The 11,861-nt window shown below is 33.1% G+C and overlaps 1 protein-coding gene across 1 annotated transcript; it reads right to left on the bottom strand.

Annotated features, from left to right (window-relative positions):
• Positions 1-301: 301 nt before the first annotated feature.
• Positions 302-10,871, bottom strand: MMP13 (matrix metallopeptidase 13). The gene is made up of 10 exons (XM_066253664.1): positions 10,739-10,871; positions 10,411-10,652; positions 9,566-9,714; positions 9,259-9,384; positions 6,846-7,007; positions 5,389-5,506; positions 4,293-4,426; positions 3,084-3,243; positions 2,339-2,442; positions 302-1,648 (listed from the first exon to the last, which is right to left on the bottom strand). Exons 1-10 carry the CDS (start codon positions 10,856-10,858, stop codon positions 1,548-1,550), a joined length of 1,416 nt encoding a protein of 471 aa, XP_066109761.1. The 5' UTR covers positions 10,859-10,871; the 3' UTR covers positions 302-1,547.
• Between the last annotated feature and the right edge of the window lie 990 nt (positions 10,872-11,861).

Genomic DNA, 11,861 nt, shown 5'->3' with positions numbered 1-11,861 from the left:
GAAGTTGGCTCCGAAAGAAGGGGCTTAGCAACACCAGGCTAACCAAACTCTATCGGAATTTTAGTTAACATGGCTTGGTACAATTAATTCTAAATTCTGAATTTAGTTTCTTACAAAAAACAAACAAAACAAAATAAAACTAAAACTGTGAGTGATTTACATTCACCAACAAACATTGGCAAGAAAAAGGAATGATTTCAAGGGACGTATTTTTATGAGGGAAGTTTAAAAATGCACCAAAAGAGATCATAGACCATATAACGCCACCTGTTGAAAATATCTTTTTTATTATAAACAATATAAACACTTCCTAGTACATTTCGCAAATATAGCACTTTCTTTTCTTTGCCTGTGTTTTTATAAACAAGATCTCTCAGTACAATGGTTCTTCCCTTGATGGCCATTCATATGTTCAATAAATGCCAAGTGCCAGGCTCTGTAAAAAGTACTGAGAGATTTTTTTTTTTTAAAGGAGAGATATCTTCTTCTGCATATTCTTAGAGGACCACAATCTATATAAACTGTTTTCTTTATTTTGGATGTTTCTGTTTTAACATACATCCTTCCAATATATAAGATATATTTCAGTCTATATCTATAAATAAAATAGGCTACATATCCAAGGTAAACCAGAAAATTAAAACAATTATCTCACTGAAAATAGAGTAAAAATGTTACTTTTAGTCTTAATTAGATAATTATGAGAATAATTAGAGAAAATGCTGTGGTCTTAGGTCATTTTGATAACAATTTTAATACTTTACTTTGGTATTTTTGAAAGACCTTAAATATTTGAATACAGAAAAATCGTCTCTTTTTATCTTTTGTAAAGATGCAAAGAAATACCTGTCTTCATTGAGAGTAGCATTGTGTCATTGTCAAAAGTAAAACTTAAACAGAATCCAAAGGCCACATATGGTCCTCACCATTTGTTTTTGTCTCCTATCTTTGGTGACTTTGATATGTCACTCAAGTGTCTGGATGAAAAGGTACATGCATATCCAAATATTTTTGATGCAAAACCCATATTTTTTCTTTGTAAAGTTGTTTACAATATATTTATTACAGACAGACATTTACCTTTGATTCATCTTTGTTTTTCTATGGCTACCATATGATCCCTCAATTCTATTTGTATACAATTATATATTTTTCGACAAAAATGATTTATTAATTATATAAATGTGATTTACTTTTATGCTTTTGAAAACTTGCCTTATAACTATATTAAAAATTATGTTAACTCTCTTTGACAGTCCATATGTTCCATGTTTGATGTGGGAATATTGTCAATTATTGCTTCTATATAACACATAAGAGTTAGGTGATCCTTAGAGATACTGAATTCCATTATTTTAAAATTCAAAGTGGTTCCAGCCACACATAGTTATACAGATATTACATATTCAAACATAATTTACTGAAGCTTGCTCGCAGAACAAAGCTTTCCCCTGATATTTTTCCCTGTCTTTGCCCCCCCCTCCCATATTTTGGAAGTATTATTCCAAATGTTCTTCAGGATTTAAATAACAATATTTAGAAGACACTTAACACCACAATAGAGAATTTGCTGGCATGACACGAACAACACGGTTAGTCCAGATGTTGTACTCAAACTGTATGGGTCCATTGAAGAAATAGATATAACCTATAAGAAAAAGACCAAAAAAAAAAAATTCAGTTTGAAAACAATAAGGTTTTACTCAAGCTACCCTTAATAATCTATTCTGTTAGAGCCACCTTTTTTTTTAACATACCAACATTTATCTTATTTAGCTTTATAAACCCTACTAATGCTTTAGTATATTGCTTATAGTTTAAGGAGGAATAGGTCCAAAAGTTCTCAGCTCTCCTAAATTATCACCTCAAATTAGCTGCTGTCTTGTCATGAGTTCTTGTTTTGATGACTGAGGTATTGATATTAGTTATTTGCTGTAAATTAAGAATAACAGTCCTTTTTATAATTCAAATAAAACTCATTATATAGTTATGATAGCTATTGGTCTTCATATGTAAATTACTCTCCACTCCACCCCTAAATTAAATTATAGCAGTACTCCTTGCATCTTGGCATCTTTAACATTGGTTTAAGATAGTGTTTAAGGTTTGGAGTCTTTTATTCATAGGATTAGCAATCATTAAGTAAAATCTTTATTTATTCTAAGCATATTATTGTTTGTTTGCTGTCAGTGGACATAGTCACAAAGGAATGACTAATTCCTTAACTACCATACATTTCTTAGCATATCTAAATCTTACATAAAAATCCTTTACAAGGAAAATGATTTGAAGGACTATAGAAACCCCCTATTACAGTCTGTGCAATGAAATTAGTTACCATTTTTCTCATAGACAGCATCTACATTATCACCAATTCCTGGGAAGTCCTCTTCTATTAGTCTGGGGTAGCCTTTATCCATCATGTGGTTGGTATCATCATAGCTATTTAATAAGAAAAAAATCCTTAAGTAGGTTTTATTTCTTAGAATTTACCTTAGAAATGATATAATGGCATCTTTCAAATTTAACAAGTTCTAAAATTTTACATTCATTTAAAACATCTAGTAGATTTTTAAAATAAGGAATTATAATACTGAGTGTACAGTGGATGTCTGGTGAGTATTTTTTGACTTGTCTAAAAGCTCTCTTTGTAAAGATAGTTACAAATTCATTCCCATTTTACAAATTGCATATCTGTTATAAAGTATGTTATTAGAAAAGTATTCTTAGAGAAAAATCAATATATGTTAATGCATTGAACAATTTTCTATTGATCTCCCACATAGTGAGAGATGGTTTTAGCACAGTTGAGCTACAACAAATGGCTAAAAAAGAAAAAAATATGTGGTTCAGATGAGGCGAGAATTATACGAATACATATATATGCATTTTCAAGAGGACTTGAAACTTTAAAATCTCTGAGAAGCTGCCTGCAGGAGCTGACACAGGACAGAAATTAATATGAATGGCTTAACATTTCTATAAATGCGCATGAGATAACAATGTAAAGTAGTGAGAGATGTGCAAGACCCCCTTTGCAGCTATGACACAAGATAATGGATCAGTAAATATGGCCGCCATACCTCCAGACCTGGTTTCCTGAGAAGAAGAGAGTTTTTCCTCTATCCTCAAAGTGAACAGCTGCACTTATCTTTTTAACCTCTTTTGGAAATCCTAGTTCAGATATTTTTTTTGGATAACCTTCCAGAATGTCATAACCATTAACAGCCCAAAATTTTCTGCCTAGAATAAGTAAAAGAATGGTCTCATTATTCAAGAGAATCTATCAGGATTCACATATATAGACATTAACTTTAACAAATAAAAACTCATCTTATACATTTAAAAATAAATTAGTATTTGTTGTCAATAACTAATTATTTAGAAATAAATTAGTCAGTTTTGGTGGTCACCATGTTTATTAAATATAGAAACATGAACATTCTTCAAACAAAAATAATATTTAAGATCCCTAATTTCCTAATTATTAGTATAACCAAGCAAATATCATAATTAACTTGGCAATTTATTACCTCTGAATATTAAGTTTAAAGTTGGATGAAAAATACATTAAGATTTCTACATGAATAAGAAACACAGTAGAAACAGTAAATTGGACTAAAACTCAAATTTTATATAAAATAAAAAGTTATTTCAGCCTCTAAAAAATAACTTCATTACAGCATTAATTATAATAGTCAAACAACAGAAACAATGTTAGTAGAATGCTATGTAATCATTTTAATTATTATCATGAAGGTGGAATGACAATTTAGAAAACTTTTTATGATATTTTTGTCAAGGGAACAAGTAGAGTATTAAAATGTACATATACTATGAATATAAATATTTAAAAATATGTATTATATATAGTGAAGAACTAGAAAAGAAGATGAGAAAATGAAATATAGTAAATAGACTTTTTAGTAGGGGAATTATGGATAAATTTAAAATTTTTTTCAAAATTTACATTGTTTTAATGCTTGTTCAGTAAATACTTTTTAAAAGAAACAGGAAAGAACTGATATGATTGCTGTGAAAGAAAGAGTAGGTATTTATCATATGTATTTATTATATATAATACATATCCTTATATACTTATCATAATAATATAGACTTTTTACTTGTGAAATCTGAGGATACTTTAGGTGCTTTCTGTTTTCCTTTTTGTTCCACTAGGTTCTTAATTTAGCTATATTTTCAGGAATGATCATTTTATGAAGTCTGTGGCGTATCAAGTTCATCACGGCCTACCTTGGACATGTGAAAGACCTCGCCAGTGGAAGGCTTACCTCTAAAGATGAAGATAAGGTCATGGGAAGGATGTTCATAAGCAGCATCAATACGGTTGGGAAGTTCCGGCCAAAATGATTTTGTTAAAAACAGATCTACGTCAACCTGCTGAGGATGCAGGCGCCAGAAGAATCTAACACAAAAATAATAATACAGTCATCCCTGGTACTTTGTAAGAACAATATTTCTATCCTGCTAGCCACTTGTATCTACATCAATGCAGATAATTTAGACACAAGCATTCTCTATCACCTGTGAAGGGGAAAAGTTTTCCACTTCCCATTATGTGCCAGTTTACCAAGCTGTTGCTATCCTAATTCAAGCCTAAAGTATTAAAATTAAGTCTTATAGAGCCTTTGTGAAGGCTGAAAGTCCTTTGTGTGTCGAGATCATGCTTTGCTCAATTTTGCATGTATCGAAAACGGAAACAAAATATACCAGGCACCGTGTAGGGCTCTGGAAAGAAAACATTAGTCACATAAACTATGTCCACCAAGATCTCATGGCCTGGGGAACCCTGAATGAGGAAACACCTACAGTATAGTGTAGTGTCACTAGAGCTATGATAGAGAAGGTAGAAATGCTAATGGATCATAGATGAGGCAACAATTAATTGATCAATGAGTAAACAAACAATTAAGTATATTTATAAGCATATCAAAATTAAAATTTAATATTTTTTATTACCAACAAATTGAGGTTATAAAGCACTCCCTGTCTCATATTTCAACATGTGTACCCATAAAAAAATTTTCATACCAAAAGGAATTCATGTGGACATTATGAGTAACTGTTTACTAATATGGTAATTAATTTCAATTTTTGTGTTTTTAAATAAATTGGATTTATATATTTATTTAATTATCTTTATAAAAAAACTATACCAAAGATATAAGAAGCTGACACAATGCCAAGTCCATTCATTGGAAAATAAAATGTTTAATTTATTTTATCTGAAGTAGTAAACTGCATAAGGCTCTGTTATTTTCACTGTTAACCTCACCATCAGAAGTTTGACTGGATGTTTCAGCAATTTGCAGACAGCTTCACAAATGTTTGTTACATGCAGATTTTATAAAATAATGTCAAGAATACCTGTCTTTAAAGATTATAGTTTCTCCTCGGAGACTGGTAATGGCATCAAGGGATAAGGAGGGATCACATTTGTCTGGTGTTTTGGGGTGTTTAGGATTGGGGTCTTCATCTCCTGGACCTGTAATCATAAAATGAATGAAAGAAGTTACTGAGGATGACCTTACTGCTGAGCTGATCCTGCTAGTGGAGAGCGGGAGAGGGTTCCCTCCAGGGAGGGCAGTAAATCCTGCTGCTCCTACCAAATACCATGTAATCCTACTTTCATCCTGCAGGGTTACCAAGGTCTGCTTTCATCCTTCAAGATCCCTTGAAATTCATCTAAAGTACAAATTTAGGTTTCTTGAGGATGATGATAGAAATGTGGGGAGGGGACTTTGAGGAAAGTTTGCACAACCGATGGACAGGCTGCTCTTGAGAAACACATTCTTCTTAAAGCCATTTCTGGTAGCCCATCGTCCCTGTGCGAGCCCTTATCTTGGTTCTTTCTCGTGCCCAGTTTTTCAGCAGCTATCAACCTCAGCTAGAGTTGCTTAGCCAGTTTACCACAGTGCAGCTGTATCTCAGTGAAAAGCCCAGTCTTCAGCAACACTAATAAGATTCGCCACAGGTTTATGACTTCTTCAGCTCACAAGAGTGCAAAAGGGGTGCACACAATAACATTCTAAACTGCATTTTCTCTACCTAGTTCATATGAGTTCTATCATTAGGTCCCTTAGTCACAATATTGTAAAAATAATAATTGCAAAATACTTGCTCATGCTTACACTAGCTGCTATAGTAGATTTAAATCCAGAAGGGAAATAGTGGGTTGGGCAGCAGAAGCAAGTTTTCTGAGCCGTATTCTAGAAGTGTTTACCCTGATGGCTGTGCACTGTGGCTTTAACTCTATTTTTGGCAGGTAATTTTGCTTGTTTTGGTTTTGGTTTAATTACTTTGTAAATATTTTGAAAATTTGGAAGGGGAAAAAAAAGGAGAAATTCTTACAATGGTCAATGCAAATGTTGACTAAAACTACTACAGGCCACTTAAATGGTTTCTACTGTGGCAAACTAAAGTGGTTGAAAGAATGCCCAGAATTAATAATAGCTAGTTAAGATCTCACATTTGCTCATTTGCCCCCAGCTGTAGACATACTATTTGAACTCTACAGAACTTAGTATCTTCATTGGTTAATTGGAGGCTAAATTATTTTCTTATGTCAGAGGTGTTTTGAGGGTGTCAAATGTACTTTGCAATGTATAAAGTACAAATACAAAGAGTTATAATCTATAAAAATTTTGGATAATGGAATATTTTCTACTTGAGCATGCAGTTAGATTTAGAAAGAATAAATGGGCCTATTTTCCCAGGTTTTAAGAACAAAACCACAACAGCAAAAGTGGTAATGGTAACACTAATGATTAAGAAAATAAATGTGTAAGTCTTATTTGCTGTTAAGCCAATTAAGTAGGAGTTACCATAGAGAAACTGGATCCCTTGCACATCATCATCAGGAAGCACAAAGTGGCTTTTGCCCGTGTAGGTGTAGATGGGAAACATGAGTGCTCCTGGGTCCTTGGAGTGCTCAAGACCTAAGGAGTGGCCAAACTCGTGGGCAGCAACAAGAAACAAGTTGTAGCCTGTAAGAAAATAAAGAAACAAGGAGAAAGCAAGGTCCTCCAATGACCACTGGAAGGAAGGTTAATGTTATTTTCCTCATCTATTTTACATGCCATCATTCCCCTTTCTTTGCTATTTTGCTCATTTTTAAATATTAGCATTCAGTTGCTTGAAGGGAGATTCAAAAACTGCTTTATTCTTTATAAACAATTTAGTGCTCTTATTACAGTTACCTATTTAATTATATTGCTCCCAAATAATAAGTAAGACTTTACTCGCAATCCTGACTTGTTCTCTGTTCTCTCAGGTGAGATGAGGGAAGTGAACAGTGATGACCGTAAATGAGGAGTCATGGGAAATCACATGGGTGTTTATATAGGGTGGAGGCATAAATATGTTTACAGTTGTGAGTACACAAAACAAGAGTATTATTATTTACTAAGTCTTTTCCACATGAACATGCCTAAATCTACTTTTGCTGCCTAGAACATCATCTAAATAGGAAGCAGCATTCAAAAGGATGATAACCAGGTTTGGAGAATGCACTAAATAGAGTCTCTGAGAATCTACTTGGGAACAAATTCCAACCAAATGATCCCTTTGAGAATATCTCTTGACCCTAGATTTCAAAGAAACAGAAATTTTGAGAATAGTTGGTCAACTTCCCTTTACTTTAAAAAAACTACTATGATTCTGTATTTACATTATGTCCTCTAGTCATTCTTTCCACCAGTTTTTGAGCCTCTTGACACTGTATTTTAAATTGGGAAAAGATAAAAAAGATTAAAAGAAAAATAACGCATGAAAACTGGAGCCAGTGGTTTCAATTTGACCTTAAATACTCTTTGTTATCATAGCTTATGCATAAAGAAAATGTGTAATTAACTCAGTAAATTGTGCAGATCATAAAAGTAATCAGAGTTCACATCATCTGAGTGACAAGTAATCTGTCATTGAAATGACTAGTAATGGATGCTATTCTGGCCTTTAGCTGAAAAATTAATCTTGATTTATTTGTGGATATTTTCATTTATTTCAAGTAAATATTCAAACCCAAAATTTGTGCAACAACCTAAAACTGAGATTTATTGTGACAGTCTTAAAAATACTAAATGTTACTCTTTCTTCCTAAAACCATTCTTGCCTGTGAAACAGAATATAAATATGTAAATTCTCATTTTTCCTTCAAAAGACAGAGTAGAGGCATGGGAGTTATGACATTGATCATTCAAAGCCCAGTTATACTCTTTAAAAAAATAATCTTTTTAATTTAAATGAATAATAAAAATTAACTATCTAGGAAGACTACCTCTAATTGTCATAATTGTCATAACTAGGGGTCAGTACTGCTCCAAAGTTAAGTCCTAGTTGAAACAGTTTGTTTGTTTGTTTTGTTTTCTTTATATTTAGATTTTATTTATTCACTTTTATATAGATAGAAAGAGAGAGAGAAGGAGGGAGGAGCAGGAAGCATCAACTCCCATATGTGCCTTGACCAGGCAAGCCAAGGTTTTGAACCGGTGACCTCAGCATTCCAGGTCAACACTTTATCCCCTGTGCCACTACAGGTCAGGTTGTTTGTTTGTTTGTTATGGAAATTAACATTTCCAACTCTTTTGAGCCTTTGAAGATTCAACTACTGACTGAATTTATTCAACCCTCAATTTCAGTTTTCTCTTGTAAATATAACTTTCATCTGGTCTGATTCATGCTATTTGGAGAAGACACTATCTTGGTTTTGTTAAGAGTGGTATTTATAAAATCAGTGATATTGACAATTCTGAAACAGGTAACTGATATAACACCAAGAAACAAAAATTTGACTGGACTTGTTCCATTAATATCTCTACTAAGGGGATAAAACTATTTCAACTCACATCCAACTCATCTATGATCTACATATCTAACTAGTAGTTTTTAGATATATATTTGTAATAAACTCTACTTAACAAGCCAAAAGGTAACCCACAGTGACAATACTTTGGTTGACAGAAAGACATTTTAAAAGGTCCTACTTCCCTCCAGCCACTAACAAGGTAGATTTTACTCATTTTTAATGTTTCACACTGGTTTGTAGAAGTGTTACTTGTGGAGAATAATAAGATAAACTTTTTTAAGATAAACTTTTATACTTTTTAAAAATATATGTAATCAAATACCAAGTATAATTCATGTACTTTTACATATAATGCATATGCCTTTTAACTTCCTATCAATGGCTGTCTAGTCTCATCTAGTAATCATTAATGAAATCTTTATAAGAAATATTACCTTTGGAACTACTTGTCCAAGTTTCATCATCGTCAAAATGGGCATCTCCTCCATAATTGGGCCCAGGAGGAAAAGCATGAGCCAGCAGACCAGAGGGTCCATCAAACGGATAGAAGTCTCCATGCTCTGCACAAAAGCAAGAGTTAAGAATCTAATTATACCCAATAGTGCTTAGCACGGGATCTTGGCGAATTTTTTGTTGAATTCTGTAAAAAGTAATAAATGATTTCAATAAAAAAATCTTAAAAATAGAACTAATTAAGGAGTAGAATATACAAATATTGCAAAAACAATTCTGAATCATTACCTTTAGTTCCAAAAGAGATCATGATATCAGCAGTACCATTGTGAAGTCTGGTAAAATTCAGAGGTGTCACATCAGACCAAACTTTGAAGGCTTTTTTGAATGCCTTTTCAACTTCAGAATGAGTCATATCAGGGGTATAATTCACAATTCTATTCAACAGAGAAAGTTTTAATTAGATTTTTAGAGAGTAAAAGCTATTTTAGAATATATTTTCTTGGAATACAGCTTTTCAACTCCAAATGCAATGGCTTCTCCAAAAGTTATACTGGTGGTACATTGTTTTAAAGAACTTTTAATAATTATGATTTAATGCAAAGATTAAAATAATGAAAAATTCAGTCAGACATGTTAATTATCACCAAATATCTGACCATTTGGCATTTTTAATTTATAGCATTCTGATGTTTAATAAAACTTACATTGCACACTAAAAGTTTAGAATTGTATTACTATAACCTAAACAAATTAAATAGTTCTGAAAAGTTCCTAGAAAGAATAGAACTCTCTCTTTTTATCATTGTTATAATAAATATGCCTGATGTTATACATTTTTAAATTTTATTAAACCTAGATTTTTCCTGTTTTGACTCATATCTAAAGAATACTTTTGGATTTCCAGTGAAAAAAATGTTGGTTACTATAACAATAATTGATGTTATGAGACATTTTCATCAACAGTATTAAAGTTATTCCTGGGTTTATTTAACTCTCAGTTAAATATTTAAGGCCTATCTAAAAAATAATGAGACCATGCATATTTTGTCATCTGTAGCTTATGATGAAAATCAGACATTTAATACTACTAAAAAAACTAATAATTAAAGAAAAATAGCCTATACTTTTACCTGTAGGTTAAATTCATCTTGGACCATTTGAGAGTTCTAGGGAAAACATTGTATTCGCCCACATCAGGAACCCCACATCTTGGTTTTTTCATGATGTCTAAGGTGCTATCATCAAGTTTACCAGTCACCTCTAAGCCGAAAAAAGACTGCATTTCTCGGAGCCTGTCCACCATAGAGCTTGCTGCATTCTTCTTCAGGATGCCAGCAGGATTCAGGGGATGGTAGTATGACCTGAGGTAGTACTAGAAAAAAGAGCAAATGACCTGCTTTTAAAGAGAAGGGCATTTATAATATACATCACACCATTGTGATTGGCAAGATAGTCTACCTCTGCAAACTGGAAGTCTTCCTCAGACAAATCTTCATCATTTTCATCACTGGGCAGGGGCAGGGACCAACAGTGAGTCCAGCTCAAGGCAAGGAAGGCAGCCAGGACACCTGAGTGCATCTTGAATGTTGTGCCTGGAGGCAGCTGCCTTCCCACAGCCCAGGACCTTTTCTTTTATAGGGCTACAATGGTGAGTCATCATCTACGGGCAAGTTTCAACTTCCTAGTCAGTTGAAGGTAAACATGCTGACATGGCGACTTTTTTCTCTCTCCCTAGAAGTGTGGTTTGTGGTAGAATTTGAGGGAAATATAAAATGAGGGCATCTCTCGTTTCAGCAGGGTCTGAAAAACCATCTGGCAAAATAAACAACCTCAGCATTTTTATGGACACTGTGGGAAGAAACTAAGAGGAGTAAATTCTTCACTTCGTTTTGGCATAAAAATTTTCCGCTCTGCTGGAGAGCAGCTACTTTTAATTTTTCAGATAAGAATATCAAGATAGTGCACTTACTTCTTTAAAAAGAAATCATGGTCTTACTTCCATAATGTTTACAATCTGGTGACTTCTCAATTTTATTTTCTCTAGAGCAACTACAATGGAAACATTATGTCTCAGACCAGAACCAAGCTTGGAGATTTGGAGGTATTAGAGCACCTCCATAGATCCGAGTGCTATGGTTGAAATTTAAAAGCACAGTGTTACCTCCTGCCTTAGTTCCTCACAGGTCCAGGCAGAGGTAGGACATACTGGAATAAAATGTATTGGAATACAATATAATGGCTAATGCATATTGAGGGATTACTACTTAGTAGGCTTAAAAGGTATTATCTTATTTAGTCTTTACAACAGCCTTATGAAGTAGGTACTATTGAAAAGCCTGTTTTTGCTTTATATCTGAAAAATATGAGACATAGAATATATTAAACATTTGTTTCAGGTCATAAGGTTAATAAATGAATGGTACTATAAGCATATGAATCCAGGCCAGTAGTTTCAAGAATTCATGTTCTTAACCACCATTCAATATGGCATCCACTCCATCCTTTCTCAGGTATTTTCTTTAAAACTGAGCTGCTTGTTCCCACACCTATTGGAGTACCCAGGAAAATTAAGGCTGTAGGT

The sequence above is a fragment of the Saccopteryx bilineata genome, chromosome 1 (genome assembly GCF_036850765.1).
Source record: "Saccopteryx bilineata isolate mSacBil1 chromosome 1, mSacBil1_pri_phased_curated, whole genome shotgun sequence".
Taxonomy (NCBI): domain Eukaryota; kingdom Metazoa; phylum Chordata; class Mammalia; order Chiroptera; family Emballonuridae; genus Saccopteryx; species Saccopteryx bilineata.
The sequence above is the reverse complement of the archived record's forward strand: the minus strand, read 5'-3'. Positions and strand labels throughout refer to the sequence as shown.

Coding starts and splice junctions, on each gene's coding strand:
- MMP13 (XM_066253664.1), bottom strand. CDS start 10,858: ATGCACTCAGGTGTCCTGGCTGCCTTCCTTGCCTTGAGCTGGACTCAC. Junction 7,008..9,258: donor TTGGACAAGTAGTTCCAAAG/GTAATATTTCTT, acceptor ATTTTCTTACAG/GCTACAACTTGTTTCTTGTT. Junction 1,649..2,338: donor TGCTGTCTATGAGAAAAATG/GTAACTAATTTC, acceptor TTTTTCTTATAG/GTTATATCTATTTCTTCAAT.